The sequence below is a fragment of the Hyperolius riggenbachi genome, chromosome 8, assembly GCF_040937935.1.
Source record: "Hyperolius riggenbachi isolate aHypRig1 chromosome 8, aHypRig1.pri, whole genome shotgun sequence".
Lineage (NCBI taxonomy): Eukaryota > Metazoa > Chordata > Amphibia > Anura > Hyperoliidae > Hyperolius > Hyperolius riggenbachi.
This window is the reverse complement of record NC_090653.1, coordinates 174,884,080-174,909,776: the sequence shown is the minus strand read 5'-3', so window position 1 is coordinate 174,909,776 and position 25,697 is coordinate 174,884,080. Positions and strand designations below refer to the sequence as shown.

The window sequence follows — 25,697 nt, the reverse complement described above, 5'->3', positions numbered from 1 at the left end:
AGGCAGACATATTTATTTCATTTTATAAAAATGCACATTGCCTGGCTGTCCTGCTGATCTACTGCCTCTAATACTTTTAGCCATAGACACTGAACAAGCATGCAAATCAGATGTTTCTGGCAAAAATCTGACAAGAACAGCCACATGCTTGTTTCCGACGTGTGTTTGATTTAGACACTGCTGACCAGACTAGAAAGATGAGCAGGGTCTGCCAGGAAACTGGTTTTGTTTAAAAGGAAATAAATGACAGCCTCCATATGTCTCTCACCTTTTAAATTCAGCATAAATACCAATTTAAATTAAGAAAATACTTTTTCTCTATGTTGCTGTCACTTACACTGGTTATTGTTAATCTGATAGTTCTAAACCTCTTATTGATAGGATTTGGACTGTACATATTTTAATGAGAAATACTCAAAGTTTCAAAACCACTTCCTGAAAAGGACCTATGCAAAGATGCCTACTCACAGGCACGTGTTTTTGACAGTTGAACTTTGCCATTGCTCTCCATTAAGTGCTATTGAAAATAAAGAAAATTCTAAGAATCCCCATGAGGAAATGGATTAGTCCAAAACCTGTCAGTAAGAGGTTTAAGTGCTATCAGATAAATGCTACCGACAATAAGTGAAAGCTGGCTAGGAAAAAATAAATGTACAAACCATTTTCTCTCTACTCTCTACTTACCGTATTTTTTGGCATATAAGACGCTTAGGACTATAAGACGCTCCTAGGTTTAGAGAGCAAAAACCAGGGGAAAAAATATACTAAACCTGGTGCATCCATGGTCCAGGAGTATCTTGTAGCTGTGCCCCCCCCCCATCATTGTGTCCCCGTTGTACCGCGTGTCATCCTGTGTCCCCCATGTGTCCCCTTCTTTCCCTCTCTGCCTCCCACGTGTTCTCTTCTGCCCCCCCCCCCCCCCGTGAGTCCTCCTCTGCTCCCCCCCCCGTGTGTCTTCCTCTGCTCCCTATTTGTCCTCCTCTGTCCCTGTTTGTCCTCCACTGCCCCCCTGTATAGCTATCATCAGTGAGATAATGGCTTACTTCATTCAGTGGCTTCACCGGCGATCAGAGACCTCTCCTCTCTCTCACTGTTCCCCTAGTGCAGGCTCCTGCTGATAGCGTTATCAGCAAAAGCCAGCACTAAGGTAGCAGGGAGGGTAGATCTCTCTGATCATCACTGGATGAGTTGAGCCGTGATGCCGCTGCTTCCTGCTGGTACTTATTTAGGGAGAGCAGAGGAGGGCACCAGGAGAATACAGGGAGTCTCCAACATCACGGCGTGTTGGCAGTTCCTCGGTGGGCGTTGCTAAGTCGGGGACTCCCTGTATTTGGCATATAAGTCACATTAACTTTTTCTCCCCATTTTGGGGGGAGAAAAAGTGTGTCTTATGTGCTGAAAAATACATAATAAGTGTGTTTACAGGTTTTAAAGTGGAACTGAACTCTTGCACAAAATAGAAGGAAAACATAGAGAAATGCACCCTCTATGTATTTAGAGAGTTGAGCCTGATTAATTCCCCCTCATTTGTGTCTAATTACAAGTTGTAATCTGATCTTCCCCGTGTCACATGACTGCCATGGTAGAGATAGCAGATAAGTTAATTTAAAAGCACAGGCTGTTAACAAGATGTCTGCTTCCATGAATCAGGAAGTAATAATAATTGCAGTATTTGTATAGCGCCTTTCTCCTGTCGGACTCAAAGCGCTTGCGAGGCAGGCACTAGAGCGCACTCAGTAGGCAGTAGCAGTGTTAGGGAGTCTTGCCCAAGAAACTCCTTAATGAAATAGGTGCTGGCTTACTGAACAGGCAGAGCCGAGATTTGAACCCAGGTCTCCTGTGTCAGAGACAGAGCCCTTAACCATTACACTATCCAGCCACTGTAGATGTGTGTAGACACACTGCAGATATATTTCAGGATTTGTATCAGCTTTAACAAAGAAATAGTTTTTGGGTTAAAGGTAACTATGCCGTTGTGTATCTTTCAGAGCAGAGAGGATGTTCTGAGTTCAGGTCCGCTTTTTTATATAGTACTCACAGTGGTGAAGGCCAACTTCTTAGGCTGTTTGTGGGCTCTGCTGTGCTGAAAGACTGGATTCCGTGGCGCTCACAAGGTTAATATACTTTTAATTACTGTATTTTAACATTTAATACAGAGTTCATGGTATGTATACAGAGTTGGGGATTGTCCTGTATTAACTAAGCCTGTTTTTAACATTTAGTCTCAAGCAACCAGAAAGCATACTTATCTGGCATCAGCCAATTCCCGTGGATGCCGGACAAAGGGGACTTTGCTGTAATTGCAAAGTCTTCTTAACCTTTTTCTGTTTTAACTGATGTCTATCTTAGTACAATACTAATACTAATACTAATGCATATTATTTCCTATATGTTTGGTGCTATGAGGTAGACTTTTTTCTATTATGGTTTACGTCACAAATAGTTATCATTATCTCATCCTCCATCAGCAAGTGTAAAAGGTTAGGAGAATCCATGGCTACAATAACATATCAAGGTAACCTATTAGAGATCAACAGATTTTTCAAGGTTTGTTCAGCAGATAACTCATTCCTCATCATTTTGCAATACCCTCACAGTGTAGAATTGCATGTGTTTTGTAGTGAGTAAAACATTTCTTCATTTGATATTATGTTAGCAAATGTAACATTTATTTGATAAAGATCTCCTACCTATTGTTTTTAGAACAGTTAGGGCTATCTTTATGTATCTATTATTTAGAAAAGGAGGTTAAAAAGGAAAAAAACTGTGTACTGCATACACTGAAACCAGGGCAGGCACTTCCATAGGGGCAAAGGGGGAAATTGCACAAAGGCCCCAGAGCCTGTAGGGGCTCCCCATGGTGTCTCCCTAGTGTTGGGCGAACAGTGTTCGCCACTGTTCGGGTTCTGCAGAACATCACCCTGTTCGGGTGATGTTCGAGTTCGGCCGAACACCTGACGGTGCTCGGCCAAACCGTTCGGCCATATGGCCGAACTAAGAGCGCATGGCCGAACGTTCCCCGAACGTTCGGCTAGCGCTGTGATTGGCCGAACGGGTCACGTGGTTCGGACCCGAACGCGCTCTGATTGGCCGAACTGTCACGTGGTTCGGGTAAATAAATACCCGAACCACGTCATATCTCCGCCATTTGTCTGTGGGTTTAGCTTTGGGTAGGCAGGCAGGGTAGTTCGCGCTCCAGCCACGCTAGCCAGGGTCCCCCCTGTCATTGTGTCACTGCTGGGAACAGTAGTACACCGCTTGCTCAGCCACACTATATAGCATTCTGTTTACTGCCACTCTGTGTACCTCGCTCAGCCACACTATATAGCATTCTGTTTACTGCCACTCTGTGTCTGCTGGGAATAGTAGTACACCGCTTGCTCAGCCACACTATATAGCATTCTGTTTACTGCCACTCTGTGTACCTCGCTCAGCCACACTATATAGCATTCTGTTTACTGCCACTCTGTGTCTGCTGGGAATAGTGGTACACCGCTCGCTCAGCCACACTATATAGCATTCTGTTCACTGTTCTGTGTCTGTTGGGAATAGTGGTACACCGCTCGCTCAGCCACACTATATAGCATTCTGTTTACTGTTCTGTGTCTGCTGGGAATAGTGGTACACCGCTCGCTCATCCACACTATATAGCATTCTGTTCACTGTTCTGTGTCTGCTGGGAATAGTGGTACACCGCTCGCTCAGCCACACTATATAGCATTCTGTTCACTGTTCTGTGTCTGCTGGGAATAGTGGTACACCGCTCGCTCAGCCACACTATATAGCATTCTGTTCACTGTTCTGTGTCTGCTGGGAATAGTGGTACACCGCTCGCTCAGCCACACTATATAGCATTCTGTTTACTGTTCTGTGTCTGCTGGGAATAGTGGTACACCGCTCGCTCAGCCACACTATATAGCATTCTGTTTACTGTTCTGTGTCTGCTGGGAATAGTGGTACACCGCTCGCTCAGCCACACTATATAGCATTCTGTTTACTGTTCTGTGTCTGCTGGGAACAGTAGTACACCGCTCGCTCAGCCAGAGTATATAGCATTGTGTTTACTGCCACTCTGTGTACACCGCTCAGCCAGACTATATACCATTGTTTACTGACACTCTGTGTACACCGCTCAGCCAGACTATATACCATTGTTTACTGACATTCTGTGTACACCGCTCAGCCAGACTATATACCATTGTTTACTGCCACTCTGATTCTGCTGGGAACAGTAGTACACCGCTCGCTCAGCCAGACTATATACCATTGTTTACTGACACTCTGTGTACACCGCTCAGCCAGACTATATACCATTGTTTACTGCCACTCTGATTCTGCTGGGAACAGTAGTACACCGCTCGCTCAGCCAGACTATATACCATTGTTTACTGACACTATATAGCAGACTATATAGCATTGTGTGTACACCGCTCAGCCAGACTATATACCATTGTTTACTGACACTCTGTGTACACCGCTCAGCCAGACTATATACCATTGTTTACTGCCACTCTGATTCTGCTGGGAACAGTAGTACACCGCTCGCTCAGCCAGACTATATACCATTGTTTACTGACACTCTGTGTACACCGCTCAGCCAGACTATATACCATTGTTTACTGCCACTCTGATTCTGCTGGGAACAGTAGTACACCGCTCGCTCAGCCAGACTATATAGCATTGTGTTTACTGCCACTCTGTGTACACCGCTCAGCCACACTATATAGCATTGCGTACTCTGCCAGTCAGTGTGTATATTGCTGGGATCAGTAATACTCCACTCACCGTCAACCACTATATGAGCTCAACATGAGTTCCCCAGAGACCTCCGCTGTGAGCAGCACTCCCAACAACAGCAACAGCCAACGCCCCACGCAAGCTATAACATCCACCCCAGCAGCCAGTGGTCAGCAGCAGCCCTCCCCGGAGGAGAACGTTGTGTCCATCAGTCCGTCGCCAGAGCGATTAATGAGGGCTGCCATTGAGGAGATGATGGGGCCTGATGTGGAGGAGGAGGTCTGGCTCAGGCCAGCATCCCAAGTTAATGTTGAGGACGATGAGGGGTCTGTGTCTGGGGATGTTGGGGTGGCAGAGGTGGTGGGTGGGTCAGACTCAGGAGAAGAGTTGTATGATGAGGATGATGATCGGGACCATCTGTATGTGCCTCAGAGTCCGACCCCGGAAAACATGTTGTATCGTGTGTTTAGGTACTAAAATCTGCGTTCCCTCCCAGTAGTGTTGGGCGAACAGTGTTTGCCACTGTTCGGGTTCTGCAGAACATCACCCTGTTCGGGGTGACTATATAGCAGACTATATAGCATTGTGTTTAATGCCACTCTGTGTACACGGCTCAGCCACACTATATAGCATTGTGTTTACTTCCACTCTGTGTCTGCTGGGAACAGTAGTACACCGCTCACCCGCCACTGTATAGCATTGTGCTCTGTGTCACTGCTGACAATAGTGGTACACCGCTCACCCACCACTGTATAGCATTTCTGTACTGCCACTGTACTGCTGCCAGTCAGCGTGTACTTTAAGGATAAGTGAAATGAGGAAGAAATCCGGTGAAAGAGGGAGGGGCAAGGGAAGAGGTGTTTCCCCTGACGGTTCACGTACAGGCCACAGGGGAGCACCCAAGAAAACCCACTCAATACTGCCCATGTTGTCCAGGACAACAACCCTCACAGATCCAAAAGAACAGGACCAGATAATTACTTGGATGACCTCTCAAGCGTCCAGCAGTGGGTTAAGCAGCACCAGCACATCACGCACGAGGTCCGAGTCCTCAGCCAGTTAAAGTCTGGGCTTTCTTTGAAGACTGCACTGAGGATGTTACCATGGCGATTTGCAAGGTGTGCAAGACCCGCCTGAGCAGGGGGAAAAGTATTAACAACCTCTCCACCACCAGCATGAGCCGCCACATTCTATCCAAACATCCCACTCTGTGGGCAAACGCGGCAGGACAGGGTACCACCAGCAACACTGCCTCCCTTGGGTTCACCAGACTCACCACCAGACCCGCCTCAGCAGCAGCAGTAGCCCAGCCATTGCGTGGTTCACAACATTCACAAACATCAGACGATGCTGACACTGTCACTTTCCGGACTAGTGCTCTTGAGGTCTCCCAGTGTTCATCAAACACAACAACCAACAGCCCTTCGGTGTGCAGCGCTACGGTTGAGTTGTCTGTCTCTGAGATGTTTGAGCACAAGAGGAAATTGCCAGCAAATGACCCCCGGGCCGTGGCAGTAACAGCCAGCCAGCATAGCCAAGCTTCTGGCCTGCGAAATGCTGCCATATCGAGTGGTGGAGACAAACAGCTTCAAGGGCATGATGTCAGTGGCCATCCCACGTTACGTGGTTCCCAGCCGCTACCACTTTGCGCGCTCTGCAGTGCCTGAGTTGCATGAGCACGTGGTCAGCTAAATAACCCGAAGCTTGAAGAATGCCGTTGCCTGCAAGGTTCACCTCACCACTGACACCTGGACGAGTGCGTTCGGCCAGGGTCGATACATCTCCCTTACCGCGCACTGGGTGAACCTTGTGGAGCCTGGCAGCGATTCCTCACCTGCTACGGCGCGGGTGTTGCCCACGCCGCAAACAGCTGGATAACAACAGCAGCACCTACCTCTCTGACTCCTTCTCCTCCAACGCATCTCAAAGCTGTACCTCATCCGGAAATGCTAACCCAGCACCAGCAGCAGTAGGATCGTGGAAGCAGTGCAGCACAGCTGTTGGCATGCGTCAGCAAGCGTTGCTGAAGCTGATCTGCCTTGGGGATAAGCAGCACACAGGGGAGGAAATTTGGAGGGGAATAAAGGAACAGACGGATTTGTGGCTGGCACCGCTGGACCTGAAACCGGGCATGAAGCTAGACACCTGGCACGAACTGGCAATGTACGCAATAGAGGTGCTGGCTTGCCCGGCAGCCAGCGTTATGTCGGAACGCTGTTTCAGTGCTGCCGGAGGCATCATCACAGATCGGCGTATCCGCCTCTCCACAGAAAATGCAGACCGTCTGACTCAAATTAAAATGAATCAATCCTGGATTGGAAACGACTACGCAACACTCCTGGACCCCAACCAAGTAACATGACCGATGAACATCTGGGATGGTTTAGCGTTTCCGGTCCCTGTTTATTGAACCTCTCATCTGTATTACATTTATGACTGCATGGCGGCAAAAAGCATTGCTGCTATATCCGCACGCTTTTTGTCCTCATGCAAGGCCTGGGTTGTTGTGTCTCACAAAGCGTGGCCTTCTCCTCCTGCGCCTCCTCCTGTTCCATCACGTGTGCTGCTGCTGCTGCTGCTGCTGCTGGGTTACCGTTGCCGGTCCCTGTTTATGGAACCTCTTATCTTTATTACATTTATGACTACATGGCGGTACAAAGCATGCTATCCGCACGCTTTTTGTCCTCATGCAAGGCCTGGGTTGTTGTGTCTCACAAAGCGTGGCCTTCTCCTCCTGCGCCTCCTCCTGTTCCATCACGTGTGCTGCTGCTGCTGCTGCTGCTGGGTTAGCGTTGCCGCGTGGTCCCTGTTTATTGAACCTCTTATCTTTATTACATTTATGACTACATGGCGGTACAAAGCATGCTATCCGCACGCTTTTTGTCCTCATGCAAGGCCTGGGTTGTTGTGTCTCACAAAGCGTGGCCTTCTCCTCCTGCGCCTCCTCCTGTTCCATCACGTGTGCTGCTGCTGCTGCTGCTGCTGGGTTAGCGTTGCCGCGTGGTCCCTGTTTATTGAACCTCTTATCTTTATTACATTTATGACTACATGGCGGTACAAAGCATGCTATCCGCACGCTTTTTGTCCTCATGCAAGGCCTGGGTTGTTGTGTCTCACAAAGCGTGGCCTTCTCCTCCTGCGCCTCCTCCTGTTCCATCACGTGTGCTGCTGCTGCTGCTGCTGCTGGGTTAGCGTTGCCGCGTGGTCCCTGTTTATTGAACCTCTTATCTTTATTACATTTATGACTACATGGCGGTACAAAGCATGCTATCCGCACGCTTTTTGTCCTCATGCAAGGCCTGGGTTGTTGTGTCTCACAAAGCGTGGCCTTCTCCTCCTGCGCCTCCTCCTGTTCCATCACGTGTGCTGCTGCTGGGTTAGCGTTGCCGCGTGGTCCCTGTTTATTGAACCACTTATCTTTATTACATTTATGACTGCATGGTGGTACAAAGCATGCTATCCGCACGCTTCTTGTCCTCATGCAAGGCCTGGGTTGTTGTGTCTCAAAGCGTGGCCTTCTCCTCCTGCGCCACCCTCCTCCTGTTCCATCACGTGTGCTGCTGCTGGATTAGCATTACCGGTCCCTTTTCCTGGAACCTCTTATATGTATTACATTTATGACTGCATGCCGACAAAAAGCATGTTACCTGTGCAAAGAAAACAGACATTTCCCGCATTTAAAAGACAGTTTTCCCTTTGAAACTTTAAAATCGATTTTCTCAAAAACTATAAGCTCTTTTTGCTAAATTTTTTTTTCCTCTTGTACCCACTCCCAAGGTGCACATACCCTGTAAATTTGGGGTATGTAGCATGTAAGGAGGCTTTACAAACCACAAAAGTTCGGGTCCCCATTGACTTCCATTATGTTCGGAGTTCGGGTCGAACACCCGAACATCGCGGCCATGTTCGGCCTGTTCGGCCCGAACCCGAACATCTAGATGTTCGCCCAACACTATCCCTCCTCCTCTACAGTTATAATGACCTATACACGCCTGCAGGGAATAAGGAAGAGAGGTACTGGCGGGAAGATGAAGTCCAGAGCATGGTGCTCCCTCCTGTATCCTGCCTGGATTATGTAAGACTGTGTGTGTGCACTCTGCATTTGTAAGGTAAAGGAGGAAGGGAATAATGAGGACCCCACCAATGCTTTTGGGGACATGTGGTGGACACCTAATGATATTCTGACTGGGGGGGCGTGGTTGGCAGCAAGCTCTTGAGCCCTGGGGGATGAATTTGCTACGGGTGTAGGAAGGTGCTATAGGGGTCCCCAAGTTACTTTTGCCCCGAGACCTCATTGTAGCTAGAACCGGCCCTGACTGAAACAGGACATTGTATCTGCTTACTTTTTGCGTATCACACAAAACAAGACATAAAAGAACAACAGGAAGCAGATACATTTTCCAGTGTTTAGAAACAATGGGCTGTTTGCACAAAAGGACATTAAAGGACCACTGACACGAAAATCATAACATTTAAAATATATATAAACATATACATATAAGAAGTACGCTTCTTTCAGAGTAAAATAAGCTGTTCTCCTATGTTGCTGTCACTTGCAGTAAGTAGTAGAAATCTGACAGAACTGACAGGTTTTGGAGTAGCCCATCTCCTCATGGGAGACTCTCAGGGTTTTGGGTTCTCAGGGTGTTCTTTATTTTCAAAAGCCCTTAGTGAATGGCAGTTGCCCCATCTAACTGCCAAAAAAGTGTACGGTGAACATCCTGATTCAAAACTTTCTGCCTTTAAAGTGTTAATGAATGTACAGTAGTTTAGAGTGCTAAAATTTTAACTATGATCAGTAGCGCAATATAATTACATTTCTGATTTTAGCCCCATTTTATAATGGCGGCTTGTCCCTCCCAGTAGGTAGAGCATAAGCTGTTATTCTGTGCCTATACTAATTGTAGTCTACAGTAGCGTCAAAGTGTTCTGATTTTATTCTACTATGTGATTCCACTATGTGATTCCACTATGTGATTCTACTATGTGATTCTACTATGTGATTCTACTATGTGATTCCAGTGCTTCTCTTCTCTTATCTCTTGTTGTAAACTATCTAGACTTAAATATTTACCACTTCAGCCTTCAGTGTTTTTTCACCTCATGCATCCGAGCAATTTTTTTACCTCCCATTCATTGGCCAGTAAATTTATCACTACTTATCACAATGAATTGATTTATATCTTGTTTTTTCTGCCCCCAGCTTTCTTTGGGTGGTACATTTTGCTAAGAATTATTTTTTTCTAAATGCATTTTAACAGGAATATTAAGAAAAAAATTAAATAAATTAATTATTTCTCAGTTTTCAGCCATTATAGCTTTAAAATAATACATGCTACCATAATCAAAATCCATGTATTTTATTTGCCCATTTGTCCTGGTTATACTATTTAAATTAAGTCACTAACACAATGTATGGTGCCAATATTTTATTTGAAATACAGGTGCATTTTTTCAGTTTTGCATCCATCACTATTTACAAGCTTATAATTAAAAAAAATATATAGTAATATATCCTCTTGACATGCATATTAAAAAAGTTCAGACCCATAAGTAACTATTTATGTTTTTATTATTATTATTATTATTATTGTAATGTTTTTTTTTCTTTAAACATTTTATTTGGAGAGTGTGGGGGTAAACAGTAAATTTTAAATGGAATGGTGTATGTGTTCATTCAAAACTTGTATGTAGATGTAATTTTACTATTTGGCCACAAGATGGTCAGATCACGCTTACAGGAAGAGAAAGGAGGACGTGAAACTTTTTTTTTACTTCAGAAAGATTGCGGCTTCTAATAGAAGCCATCTGTCTTTCTAACAGGGACTTAGATCAATGGAAGGGAATTGTGTTTCCATTCATTGATCTCCGGGTTAATGGGCAGAGGCACAGGAGTACGAGGGAGCGTGCGCAATTGGCTACGGGAGCGCGGCAGCAGCCTTTTGGACGTAGCAGCTACGTCCAAAAGGCTTAAGTAGTTAAAGAGACCCTAAATTATAAATTACAGTTTGCGTTAAAGGGGTTCTCTGCAGGGGTTGTTAAAAATAAAAACAGACACTTACCTGGGACTTCTACCGGCCCCTTGTAGCTGTAATGTCCCACACCGTCCTCCAACGATCCGCCGTTCCCCGCCGCCGGCCTCGGGTTAAATGCGGCATCTCATCACACTTCAGCTGCAGAAGTTCTATTGTCTCTCCTCTCTGTGAAAATAAATGTAATTTGATTCAGGAAGGCAGAAAGCAGGAGAGGGAGAGGCAGGGGAGGGAGCCAGGCTGGAGGGGAGGACCTGAGGGTTCTAAGGGTGTACTTTAGCAAGGCTTCAGCATGAGAAAGAATGAAGTGCTGCTACAGATATGAATGTTAGTCTGTTCTATCCACTACAATGTACCAGATGTAAACTGTATATGTTCATCTAACTGTACACAGTGCATAGACTGCATATATGTATTGCCATTCAAACCTTTTTTTGGCTGGAGGTGCTCTTTAACATCCTTATGCAAATCTTTTCAGCACTTCTGCAAACACTGAGTATTGAGGCTAAGCTTATTGTGATTCCTTTCCTACTATAGGCAATGGCAGTGACATTACATTTTAAAACAGAAACTGGAGAAACTGGAAAGGAAAGGAGGCACACCAAAAAAAAAAAAAAAAAAAAATATATATATATATATATATATATATATACTGTATATATAGTTTAAAAGGTAAGAGAAACTTACCTCAAGAATGAAGAATAGTTGAAATAAAAATGTAGAGATTTTATTGAAAAACACACCAGACAACATGTTTCACAGGTATGTACCGGCTTTTCAGGTCAATAAACAGCATCTTAAGGCCAGTGTAGCATGGCTTGGAGCATCTGTGCTACACTGAGCTTCGGACACTGTTCATTGACCAGAAGAATCGGGTTTGTACCCATGAAACGCATTGTGTGGTGTGTTTTTCAATAAAATCACTACATATTTATTTAAACTATGCATCATTCTTGAGTTAAGATTTTCTTTCTACCTACTGTCAAATGCTTCAGGGTTGAATAGGTGTAAGCACTGATAGAATCCTTTACATTTCAAAGGAGGAATATTGTGTCACATGGTGTCAGATTGCTGACTAACCCTACAAAATCATATATAAGCATCTGTATGTTACATTACTTTTTTTTTTTTTCTTACGGTTCTGATCCAGTTCTGTATCATACCTGAAAGAGAAACTTAGAGTTTGGAAAGCTTACAAAGAAATCTTGTAGAGTTAGTCATTAAAATTATCACCTAAACATCTTTTATTGTAGTTTGGAAAACTTACAGTGTATGTTGAGTTTGCAAAGCTTGCAAAGAAATCTTCAAGAGTTAGTCATTAAAATTATCACCTAAACATCTTTTGTTGTTATGCCTTTGGATTACATTTGAATTGCTTTTAGATATTTTACATTTCTGGGGCACCGCCTTCATAAGCCTTTTATGGTGGTTGCAGTTCTGCAATCCGGGATTGTGAGTACCAACTTTTCATTTACCATATTTTTCGGACTATAAGACGCTCCAGACCGTAAGATGCACCTAGGTTTAGAAGACAAAAACCAGGGTAAAAAAATATATACTAAACCTAGTGCATCCATGGTGAAGGTGCATTTTGTGGATTATGCCCCCTTTGTACCTCTTGTGTTGCCCTGTGTCCTCCTCCTCTGTCCCCCTTGTGTCCTCTTTGTGTCCTCCTCTATGCCCCTTTATGTTTCCCTGTGTCCTCCCCTGTCTCCCTTGTGTCCTCCTCTATCCCCTTTGTGTCCTCCCCTATGCCCCTTTATGTTTCTCTGTGTCCTCCTCTGCCCCCCTTGTGTCCTCCTCTATCCACTTTGTGTCCTCCCCTATGCCCCTCTATGTTTCCCTGTGTCCCCCGTTTGTCCCCCTGTGTCGTCCTCTGCCTGGGTACAGTACAGAGAGTTCCCGACATTGCTTCAGGTTGGAGGTTCGTATTGGCAGGCGTTCACAAGTCAGGAATTCCATGCATTTGGAGTATAAGACGCAGCCAGTGACTATTTTGTCCCAATTTTGGGAGAGAAAAAGTGAGTCGTATAGTCCAAAAAATACAGTACTTCTGCTTTATGATTGTGTTGACTTACTACACTATAAGGGGCTTCTGGTTTCTCCTGTGTTTTTTTCTTTTCCTGGAAGATCTGCAGGTTTTCTAGTCTTCAGCCTTGTTTAAAACAGGGCTTTTGACAGAAATTGATGCTATCTCCTGCAACAACTGCCTATTAGGCACAGTGCTACACTTCCCATGGTCCCAAGCAGGGCCTAGCAATAGGGGCTGCAGAGGATGCGACCGCATCGGGGCCCTTGGGCCAGAGGGGCCCCAAGTGGCCCTCCCTCAACTGCAGAATTTCCTCTCTATTGGTACTGTGCTCATAATAATCACTTCTATAGATACTTTGAATAGTGGTAATCATTAAAAAGCTGTTCCCCATTCCCTTCTTGCACCTCTGACACTGTAGTTGCTATTGGCAGGTTTTGGTGCGCCGTATAAATTATTATGTATAGAGTGCTTGGGGGGCCCCATTGTAAAACTTGCATCGGGGCTCAGAGCTCCTTAGCTACTCCACTGGTCCCAACCACTTATTGTTAGGTGCTTATACTTCTCTACAATACTGAAATCTAATGGCTGATTGTGTGATGATAGCGGAAACAGAATATCAGAAACTAACTTGCATTGTCAGAATAAAAAAAAGAAATATGATGGCATGCTCTTTTCCAGAAGTTCCTGCAGATTGGACCACAAGGGTTTATATTGCTTTGGAAGTTAAATGAAAAAATCGAGTCGGGCTATCACAAATCAGGCGTCTCACCGGCAAGTTGTTTCTCCGCTGTATATTGGCAAAGCGTGCCATGGCGGTGTAAGACCGCCTGAAATGCTCACACACCTTCCTGGACTGCTTCAGGACATCCTGTAAGCCTGGGTACTTAGACACAAATCTCGGAATTACGAGATTCAGCACATGTGCCATGCAGGGTACATGTGTCAACTTTCCCAAATTCAAAGCAGAAATGAGATTGCTGCCGTTGTCACACACCATGTTGCCGATCTCCAGTTGGTGCGGGGTCAGCCACTGATCCACCTATTTGTTCAAAGCAGCCATGAGAGCTGTTCCAATGTGACTCTAACATGGCGTGACACCATCGTACCTGGCATGCAGCATAGGCCCTGGGGATCTGGGTCTGTGTAGCTGGAGAGGAGATCGCAGCACAAGTAGAGTTGAACTGCCACTCAGCCAAGGAGGAGGAGGACAACAGCAAAGAGGATGTAGCAGGAGGAGAGGAGGTGGCAGCAGGTCCTGTCTGCAAGCCGTGGAGGTGTCACTAGGTCCGCTGCACAGCCACATTCTTCCTGCTTGCCAGCGGTCACCAGATTGACCCAATGGTCTGTGTAAGTAATGTACCTGCCCTGACCGTGCTTGGCAGACCAGGCATCTGTGGTCAGGGACCCTTGACCACTGGCATAGAAATAGGGATAGCAGCCATAGCCTTGCTATGGGGCCCATGGCCACTAGGGGGCCCCATCCTGGCAACATAATCATATCAGCGAGTCTCTAGTGCACAGCACATGGCCAGGAAGTTTACAGTTCTTCCTGACCTGACTCACTTCTGCCCCCTCCTTCCCTTGCATGCTGAGTATGCAGAGTCAAGGGGGATAGAGGCAAAAGAGACCGCAGCTGTGGCAGAGTAAGTAATGGAGCTGCACTCTCACAGCATTACAGATGTCAGATTTCAGTGTGATTATCTGTGTATACACTGCCTGCTGTGACACCCGACTACCTGCATTATTGATTGATTGTTCTGATCAGTGTATATGCTGATCAGAATGATTAATCAACAGTGCAGACAGTCCAGTGTTGGAGAGGTCAGTGATATATAGATAATAAAGCTGAAATCCGATGTCTGTAATTACCCAGCAGAGAGAAGCAGCTCCGTGCAATTTAGAGAAGAGTATTACTTGCCAGCTGTAGTTTTCTGGTCTCCCCTCTCTACCCCTCCCATAAGCCTCGATTCATCAATGTCTTTGAGATAACTTTTTCCAGTTTGTTAAATTACCGAATTCGAAGTTTAGCGATTTCTAGTTGTATTCATCAAGGTTTTTCGCCATTCGGTGTGAATTCGATAACAATTCGGTAAACATTCGGTAACGTGTCGATATTTCCATTTTACAGCGGTAATTTAACACAAGGCCATAAGATTCCCATGGAATTGTGGGTAAAAGGCAGTCCTTTGAGCACTACGTAGCAACATTCTGAATAGGGCTTAACACCTGGACCAGGATTCTGCAAGTGGTTGGGACAATCCCACAATTTGATAGGAGCCTTTTCTAAAAAATTATAGTGCAGCTAGCAAAATTAGTTAACCCTGGCACTGCCTGTGTTCTCTTACAAGATGATTCAAGAGAAATGCAGATGTTGTGTTATAGCAAATAAATCTATTCTCTTACAAATGTATATGGTTGCAGACCTTATTCTTGCCCTTCTGCGCCTTTGAATCACTCTCAGCTGATACATAACCACTTCAAATGGCTCCATCTTCTCTGTCAGCAATGATCTGACAGGAATAACGACAGAGCAGTGAAGGAGATAACTAATCCTAAATGTAACGCTAAACCACGCCCACTTTCTTTTTCATGAATTGCACTTTCTTCCGTTTTAGCGAATCGTTACCGAATTGTTAACGAATGTTCGCTAACAGCTGTAGATAACTTTGATGAATCCTGAAATGAAGTTAACAAATTCGGTATTTTACCAAACTGTTGTTAACAAATTTGCTAAGTGTTGATGAATCGAGGCCATTTTTGCTTTGCTCTCTCTTTTCCCTCAGACTCCTCAGTAGTGCAGGGATGTTGGTACTGTGCTTCTTATGTCCCTGCCAAACTGGTGTGAAGTCCTGGTAAGATATGTCCTATTGTTTCGTTCTCCATTTCCCTGCAGTGTGTTTCTCCTGCTGGAACACTGCCTTCTCTTTCCTTCTTACCTATCCCCCTCCATGTCTCATTTCAAACATTGATTTACTGTGTATAATATAGCACTCATTGCTCCCCCACTGCTTTATAGTATACACAATGATGTCACCCACTGTCTTCAGAGGAGCTCACAATCAATCTTGCCATAGGCGTAGTCTAATGTCCTACCATATTATTATGTATTTATATGTATTTATATAGGAATGATATCTTCTTCAGTACATTACAGAGTACATAGTCATGTCACTGACTGTCTTCAGAGGAGCTCACAATTCACAATCTAATCTTACCATAGTCATAGTCTAATGTCCTACCATATTATTATTATGTATTTACATAGCAGTGACATCTTCTGCAGCACATTACAGAGTACATCGTCATGTCACTGACTGTCCTCAGAGGAGCTCACAATCTAATCCTACCATAGTCATATGCCCATCATAGTCTTTAGGGGATAGCCAATTAAGTTATCTGTATGTTTTTGGGATGTGGGAGAAACTGGAGCGACCGGCGGAAAAGCATGCAGACATGGGGATAACATACAAACTCCATGCAGATAGGGTCCTGGCTGGGATTTGAACTGGGGACCCAGTGCAGCAATACAAGATGTTACCATGCTGCCCACACATTGTGCAATAAAAAGACAAACATTGCAGACATTATTAGTTAGTAGGCTGTTAGCACCACCAAAGGGAGACCACTGGCAAGAAGGGGTTTGTCCAAAAGGGGGGGGGGGCCTGTCCATAAAATTTGCTATGGGGCCCAGTGAGTTGTAGCTATGCCCCTGCCCTTGACTCAATGCTGTGTGCCAGAGATGACACCACTTGCCTTTCAACTTCATGGTACAGTTTGGGTATCGCCTTTTTGGAGAAATAATTGCGGCCTGGTATCTTCCACTGCGGTGTCCTAATGGCCACAAATTTTTGGAAGGCCTCAGAGTCCACCAGCTTGTATGGTAACAGCTGGTGAGCTAAAAGTTCCGCCACGCCACCTGTCTGACGCCGGGCAAGGGGGTGACTGGCAGACATTGGCTTCTTCCACTCAAAGATTTCCTTCACGGACACCTGGCTGCTGCTGTGGGCAGAGGAGCAAGAACCGCTCAAGGTGAGATGCGGTGTGGAGGAGGGAGGCTGTGATTGTGAAGGTACAAGGGAGAAAGCGGCTGAAGATGAAGCACCTGAAGGAGGAAGAGTTTGGGTATCACCTTTTTTGAGGAATAACTGTGGCCTGGTATCTTCCACTGCGGAGTGTGGCTTTGCTTTTGTGTGCTGCTTTTCCTCAGGTGGTCTTCCCATTTCAGTTTGTGCCTTTTCTGCAGGTGCCTTCGTAAGGCAGTTGTCCCTATGTGGGTGTTGGCCTTTCCACAGCTCAATTTTTGGTGGCAGAGAGTACAGATGGCATTGCTCTGATCTTTGGCATACACATTTAAAAATGTCCACACCGCTGAGCCACCCTGGGGTGATGGCACTATGGTGGCCTCAGCAGCTGACGTTGAAGGGCATGTTGGCTGGCTGTCCAGGTGGCGATACATGGTGTCAGACACTGCCACCAGCTGTTTCTGATGACGAGCTCCCACTGCTTCTTTCAGGAACTTGTCTCCTCCTACTCCTCTCTGACTCCCCCTCTGATCTGTCCCCCTGTTCATCTCCTCTATTGGGAACCCACGTGGCATCCGTATCATCATAATCATCATAATCATCCTCCCCAGCTTTGCTTGCCTCAGACACCTCATAAACTGCACCAGCAGCAGGTACTTCATCATCCTCCTCCTCACACCTTACATCCACAGTGTCGCCTAACTCAGACATATGAGGTGGTGTTACTTGCTTAGTGCCTTCATCTTGTTGTAACAATAATGGCTGTGCATCAGTGATTTCCCCACCAAATAACTCCTGTGAAGTGTCAAATGCAGCGGATGTGGTGCTAGTAGTAGCGCTGGTGGCTGCGGAAGATGAGGTGTTCTGTGTTAAATAGTCAACCACGTCCTGACAATCTTGGGAGTTGATGGGACGTGCCTTCTTCTGAGCACTGTACTTTGGGCCAGGGCCGCATGAAATCACGTCAGCACGACCTCGAACAGACCTGCCGGGTGGCCTGTCTCTGGGTATGCCTCTGCCTCTACCTGTTTTGTCCATATCAGGGGAGGGGGGATGAAGTGAATGGTATGCACTGACTTAACTAATACAACGTGCAGTCATACAGGTGCAGTGAAAGATATGCAGTGACTAGTATTACAATACAATGTACAGCTGTCACACAGGTGCAGTTAACAGGTATGCTCGGAGTGGTATATTACACAGCGTGTGGTCACACACGTAGTGTGAACAATTATGCAATGACTGGTATTACAAATGTGCACCTGCCACACACAGACAGATACTGGACAGGCACATTGACACTGCGTGCGCTCACATAGGTAGGTGGGTGCACTGAACAACGGGTAGGTTTATGCAGTGATGGGTATTACAATGTGCACCTGTCACACACAGACAGGTACCGGACAGGCACAGTGACACTGCGTGCACTTACATAGGTAGTTGGGTGCACTGAACAACAGGTAGGTATATGCAGTGATGGGTATTACAATGTGCACCTGTCACACACAGACAGGTACTGGACAGGCACAGTGACACTGCGTGCGCTCACGTAGCTAGGTGGGTGCACTGAAGTGAACAACAGGTAGGTATATGCAGTGATGGGTATTACAATGTGCACCTGTCACACACACAGGTAGTCACTGAATGTGCTGGGCCTGGCAGTGGCACACACAGTAGGAATTACCAAGGCTGTCTATGCAACACAAGTGTCTGTGGGACACACACACCAAAAAATAGATCACAAGAACAAGATTAGCTCTCAATAGAGCTGTTGAGGGGTGCTTTCTTAGCAATAAGAATCAGCAAGGAGCAAGCTAAGAAGCCTACAAGAGCCTAACTAAGCTTTCCCTATAGGTCTCTGCACAGCACCCTTCTCTAACTACTGCAGGCATAAGAGTGAGTCCAATGCCTGACGCTGCCTGCTTTTTATAAGGGGGGGGGGGGAGTGGCTCCAGGAGGGAGTGTATCCTGATTGGCTACAATGTGCCTGCTGACTGTGATGTAGAGGGTCAAAGTTGACCCTAATGATGCACTATGGGGGTGAATCGAACTTCCGGAAAAGTTTGCGGTTCTCCGCGATTGCGAACCCCGGAAGTTCGTCTGGAACCGTTCGCCGTCGAACCGTCCATCTCTAGCTAAGAGCCGCAACAGTGCCCCCGCTGGAGCCAGGGAAGGTAAATAAATGTAGTTTGTCAGGCTTGGTGAGCAAGGATTGCCGGAGACTTTTTGTTTACACTTATACTATCATTTTAAAAGTCGTTTTCATACTATAATGCTTAAGAATCGTTTTTAACCTTATTCTATTAGAAATACACCGCTTTTAACTTTGTTTTTTACACTTATAATGCGTAGATTATAGTTTTCAGATTTATTAACTTACCAATGTGTCGCTTTTACTATTATATATACCGTATATACTCGCAAGCAAGCCGAATTTTTGACCCCCCAAAAGTGGGCCAAAAGTTGGGGGGTCGGCTTGCTTGCGAGTCATGTGTGGGTGGGTGGGTGGATAGGTGCTGTCCCTCCCCGCTCCCCCCGCGGCCACCGCTGCTATTACCTTAGGCGGCGCCGCTGCCTCTATCCCCGTCCTCCTCCGGTAACTCATTCACAGCAGCGCGCCCCCCGCTGCTGTGATGACGCAGGAAACCATAGAGAGCGGTTCCCATAGTAACGGCATCACGCTACAGGAAGCCGCTCTCTATGGTTTCCTCGTCATCACAGCAGCGAGAGGCGCGCTGCTGTGAATGAGTTACTACCGGAGGAGGACGGGGATAGAGGAAGCGGCGCCGCCTGAGGTAATAGCAGCAGCGGCGGCCGCAGGGGGAGCGGGGAGGGACAGCACCTACCCACCCACCCATACTGGGGCATTATGCTAGCTATATGGGGCACTATACTAGCTATAATGGGGCACTATACTAGCTATAATGGGGCACTATACTAGCTATACTGGGGGCACTATACTAGCTATACTGGGGGCACTATACTAGCTATACTGGGGGCACTATACTAGCTATACTGGGGGCACTATACTAGCTATACTGGGGGCACTATACTAGCTATACTGGGGGCACTATACTAGCTATACTGGGGGCACTATACTAGCTATAATGGGGCACTATACTAGCTATACTGGGGGCACTATACTAGCTATACTGGGGGCACTATACTAGCTATACTGGGGGCACTATACTAGCTATACTGGGGGCACTATACTAGCTATACTGGGGGCACTATACTAGCTATACTGGGGGCACTATACTAGCTATACTGGGGGCACTATACTAACTATACTGAGCACTATACTAGCTAAACTGGGGCACTTCACTAGCTATACTGAGCACTATACTAGCTATACTGAGCACTATACTAGCTATACTGAGCACTATACTAGCTGTACTGGGGCATTTTACTAGCTATACTGAGTACTACCTACCTATACTGAGCACTATACTAGCTAAACTGGGGCACTTCACTAGCTATAATGAGCACTATACTAGCTATACTGAGCACTATACTAGCTATACTGGGACATACTGGGGGGATCACGCGGCCAGCGTTTCCTACCCCCGGCTTACATGAGGGTCAATCATTTTTTCCTGTTTTTTGGGGTAAAAGTGGGGGGGTCGGCTTACATGCGGGTCGGCTTGCTTGCGAGTATATACGGTATATATATAAATATACCTTTTGCTATTTATAATATTATTAATGTGTACGTGATTTTAAGGCTATTTATTCTATTACAAATACATACCCGTATAAGACGCTCCGGAATATAAGACGCACCCAGGTTTAGAGGGCAAAAAACAGGGAAAAAAATATATAAACTAAACCTGGTACGTCCATATTTCAGGAGTGTCTTATACATGACCTCCCCCAAATGGTGTCCTCCTGTGTACCTCATGTGATCTCTTATCTCACCCTGTCTACCTAAGTTGTCCTGTGGTCTCCCCCTGTGTCCTCTGGTCTCCCCCCTGTGTCCTCTGGTCTCTCCACTGTGTCCTCTGGTCTCCCCTCTGTGTCCTCTGGTCTCCCCCCTGTGTCTTCTGGTCTCCCCCCTGTGCCCTCTGGTCCCCCCCCTGTAGTTACCCCCCTGTGGTCTTCCTTGTACCCTGTGGTTGCCCTCCTGTGTCCTCTGGTCCCCCCTGTGCCCTGTGGTTTCCCCTGTGTCCTCTGGTCCCCCTGTGCCCTGTGGTTGCCCCCTGTGTCCTCTGGTCCCCTCCTAGCCCCTGCAGTTGCCCTCCTGTGTCCTCTGCCCCCCTGTGCCCTGTGGTCACCCTGTGTCCTCTGGTCCCCCCTGTGATCGCCCCTGTGTCCTCTTGTCCCCCCCTGTACTCTGTGGTCCCCCCGTGTCCTCTGGTCCCCTTCCTGTGTCCTCTTGTCCCCCCCTGTACCCTGTGGTCACCCCCCTGTGTCCTCTGGTCCCCCCTGTGGTCACCCCCCTGTGTCCTATTGTCCCCTCTGTACCCTGTGGTCCCCCCTTTGGTCCACCTCCTGTGTCCTCCTGTCCCCTGTGGTCCCCCCTGTGGTCGCCCTGCTGTGTCCACTTGCCCCCCCCCCCCAGCGTCCTCATGTGTCCCCGCTGGCCTGGCCTGCCCCTCGCTTATGTCTCCGGCCCCCCCGCTTAGGTCTCTGGGTCCCCTGCAGTCAGCAGCAGCAGCTGAGCTTACCTCCTGCATGTGTCCCCGCTGGCCTGGCCTGCCCCCCGCTTATGTCTCCGGGTCCCCCCGCTTATGTCTCCGGGTCCCCTGCAGTCAGCGGCAGCAGCTTACCTCCTCCATCTTGCCCGCGGCGATTGAAGACATCCGGCTTCCCCGTGCGGCTTACTCTAGTGCCTGCTTCTAATGACGCGTCATTGATGATGCGTCATTAGAAGCCAGCACTAGAGGAAGCCGCACACTGAAGCCGGATGTCTTCAATCGCCGCGGGCAAGATGGAGGAGGTAAGCTGCTGCCGCTGACTGCAGGAGACCCGGAGACATACGCAGGGGGACCCAGAGACATAAGCGGGGGGACCCTGGGACATAAGCGGGGGGGCAGGCGAGGCCAGCGGGGACACATGAGGACGCTGGGGGGACACAGGCAGGGAATCCCCGATGGCGGCAGGTTGGCGGGTCGTATCGGCGGGCGCATGGAAGTCGGCAATTCCCTGCCTTTGCCGTATAAGACGCAGGGACTTTTTCTCCCCATTTTTTGGGGAGAAAAAGTGCGTCTTATACGGCGAAAAATACGGTAAATTATTCTGTTCATGTTATTTATAGTGAAGTATTTTAACAATTACATATATTATTGTTTATATGTGTGTAAGGGTGTCTGTGCAGTGGAGATGGTTAGGGTTAGGCACCACCAGGGGGATGGTAAGATTTAGGCACCACCAGGTGGGTGGTTAGGGTTAGGCACCACAAGGTAAGATTTAGGGTTAGGCACCACCAGGGAGGTCTTAGGGTTAGGCACCACCAGTGGGGTCTTAGGGTTAGGCACCACCAGGTGGGTGGTTAGGGTTAGGCACCACAAGGTAAGATTTAGGGTTAGGCACCACCAGGGAGGTCTTAGGGTTAGGCACCACCAGTGGGGTCATAGGGTTAGGCACCACCAGGGGGGTGGTTAGGGTAAGGCACCACCAGTGGGGTGGTTAGGGTTAGGCACCACCGGGGGGGGGGTCTTAGGGTTAGGCACCACCAGGGGGTGGTTAGGGTTAGGCACCACCAGGGGGGTGGTTAGGGTTAGGCACCACCAGGGGGGTCTAGGGGTTAGGGATAGGTACAGGGAGGGTTCTGTGTGAGAGTAGGGTTAGGTATAGTTACTGTACAATATTTGTAATATATACAATTTATTAAATTATGTATATTTACACAAAGGGGGGGTCTAGGGGCTAGGGATAGGGAGAGATCTGTGTGCGCCTACAGTTAGGTATAATTGCAGTAAAGTACCTGTAAAATTTATCATTGTATTACTATGCTTAATACAAGTGTAAATATCGTTTTTTGTTATAGACCCTATTTGACGTTTCATTTCCAATATCGTTTGTTGTTATAGACGGTATTTTGCTGTTTCATTTCTGTTTATACAACCTATTTAGCACTAGATTTTCATTTATAAGCTAACAAAAAATATTCTTTTACCTTACAACTTATAATTTCGGCTATATTCCATGCCCTTTTTTCCAGGCGCCCTTTTTTGATGCACGCCTTCGGTAGAGCCAGCGCTGGATTGCCTGCAGCTACAGGGGAGGGGGATGCCTCATTGGAACCCCCCAGGGGAACTTTTTTTTGTTACAGAGCACTAGTTCTCCCTTAGAGATTGCTATTAAAAGAGATGTAGCCACTTCAGAGAAACTAATTTTGGATAAGACAGGCACATTACCCAGAATCCCTTCACAAAATGTACAGCTTCCATAAAAATGGGTATGCTGCAGCTAGTGAACAGCTCTCACTCATACCACATACCACACCTATTTCATTTCTCTGTTATCTGTACTTCACATCCTCCTGCCTGCAGCAAGAAACCATTTTTACTGCTCTCTAATTTTACACACTTAGCAAGAACAGGGAGCTTTGGGGCTGTAGCTGCAGTGATGGCCAGTGGCCACAAATAGTTAGGGCCTGTTCACACTTAAAAAGCGCTAGCATTTTGCGCAGGTGATTTTACCACGATTAACGTGGTAAAATCACTGTACACTTCCGCTGCTTTTTAATTTTACACACTTAGCAAGAACAGGGAGCTTTGGGGCTGTAGCTGCAGTGATGGCCAGTGGCCACAAATAGTTAGGGCCTGTTTACACTTAAAAAGCGCTAGCATTTTGCGCAGGTGATTTTACCACGATTAGCGTAGTGAAATCACTGTACACTTCCGCTGCTCTTTAATTTTACACACTTCCGCTGCTCTTTAATTTTACACACTTAGCAAGAACAGGGAGCTTTGGGGCTGTAGCTGCAGTGATGGCCAGTGGCCACAAATAGTTAGGGCCTGTTCACACTTAAAAAGTGCTAGCATTTTGCGCAGGTGATTTTACCACGATTAGCGTGGTAAAATCACTGTACACTTTCGCGATTCAGAGCGATTGAGATCAGCGCATTATTAAAGTGAACCTCCGGACTAAAAATCGACTCCGCAGCACGGAAAGTTTCACAGCATCAGAACTTTGTTTCTCTTATACAAGCCTCATTTTTAGCTGCACAGAAGAAAACTGCCCGGGCTTTTTTCCCCTGATGCTGTGCAAAGCATGATGGGATTTCTGATGTTGTTGATCTCTTTCTGCTGTTTTGGTGCAATTTTTTTTTTTTTTTACATTTTGAATTTGCCATTTGAAGCCTAGCGTGTGCAGCTGGGAGGGGTAATCAGGTCACAGGACAGTTGGAACTGTGTCTCCTGCTCCTTGTCACCTCCTTTCAACCAAAAAGATGGCTGCCCCCATGACAAAGATGGCAGCCCCCATGAATCACAAGCATTTGCCTGTTCTTTTAAAACAGGGTGGGTAAGAGATTATATTACCTATCTATTCTAATTAACATAACTAATGTAACTTGATGACAGTATGTTTGTTTAAGCTGAAGTTCCCCTTTAAGCACTGTACCGCTGCAGGTAACTTTTTTTACGATTGGAGCTATTCGCAAAACACCCACAATCAGCGCCAATCGCGGCAGTGAGATCGCTGCCATAGGTTAGATTGGCACTAGCACTTTGGCGATTAGCGGGAATCGCCCGCTAATCGCCCTAGTGTGAATGGGCCCTAAATCTCTTAGCAATAGAGGATGATTTGGGAGATGTCAGGTTATCAATGATTTCTTTTCAATTCTGTGCCCACAGAGAAAGATGAGCCCCTGCCACAATGCTCCCTAAATGTTTTTTTTGTGTGTGATGATCATGATGTGATAAGGATTAGGACAGCAATCAAACTTTTGCAAAATTAAAGATGGTATATACTTTGTGCATTGGCTAAACCAGGGGTTTAAAAGTAACCATGAATTGTTTTTCTTTGAAATGCAGATCCACAGATGATAAACTGAAAGTTAATTTCATTAATCGCAATGGGGAAACTCTAACAGCAACTGCAAAAGAGGGAGAGAGCCTGTTGGAAGTGGTTATACGTCACCATTTGAATATTGATGGATTTGGTAAGGTCAAACTACTGCCAAACTACTGCCAATCAATAATAGATCAATAAGCACCATAGATAAGTTTTCATATATTATGTTTATGTCTTAAGAATTTTTCTACAAGAACTTATTAGCATTGAATTTGCTGCTACTACTGTGAAAATCAAAAAATGTAAAATGCATGTAAACACATATAGTATAAATAAGAAGTACGTTTCTTCCAGAGTAAAATGAGCTGCAAAATACTTTTCGCCTATGTTGCTTTCACTTACGGTAAGTAGTAGAAATCTGACAATACCGACAGGTTTTGGATCAGTCCATCTCTTCATGTGGGACACTTAGCAAGGCTTTTGATCTTAAAACATTCCCTGAAAAGGATTTATACAATGATGCTGGCCAGTCTCCCCGCTTGCTGCATACTTTTTTTGTCAGTTGGACAGATCAACTGGCATTCACTAAGTGCTTTTGAAAATTAATAATACCCTGAGCATCCACCATGAGGAGATGGGCTAGTCCAAAACCTGTCGGTTCTGTAAGATTTCTTCTACCTATTGTAAGTGACAGCAACATAGAAGAAATGTAATTTATGGCTCGTTTTACTATGGAAGAAATGTACTTCTTATTTGTATGGGTTTACATTTATTTTAAATTTTACAATTTTCGCAATAAAAAAAAAAAGGGAACAGCCTGATTGTGCTAATGCGCTCATCCCAGGTTCAACACAAGTTTAGCTGACCAACTTATAAAGGGACACTGCCCTACAGACAGTATCCTGTTTACAT

General features: G+C 46.2%; 1 protein-coding gene across 1 annotated transcript in view; it reads left to right on the top strand.

Moving 5' to 3' along the window:
- Positions 1 to 25,697, top strand: part of LOC137527193 (adrenodoxin-like) — a 108,158-nt gene that overhangs the window by 57,414 nt on the left and 25,047 nt on the right. The window contains exon 2 of the mRNA XM_068247676.1: positions 24,806 to 24,933. Coding sequence (XP_068103777.1) covers positions 24,806 to 24,933 — 128 coding nt within the window. The remainder of the gene's footprint in view (positions 1 to 24,805; positions 24,934 to 25,697) is intronic.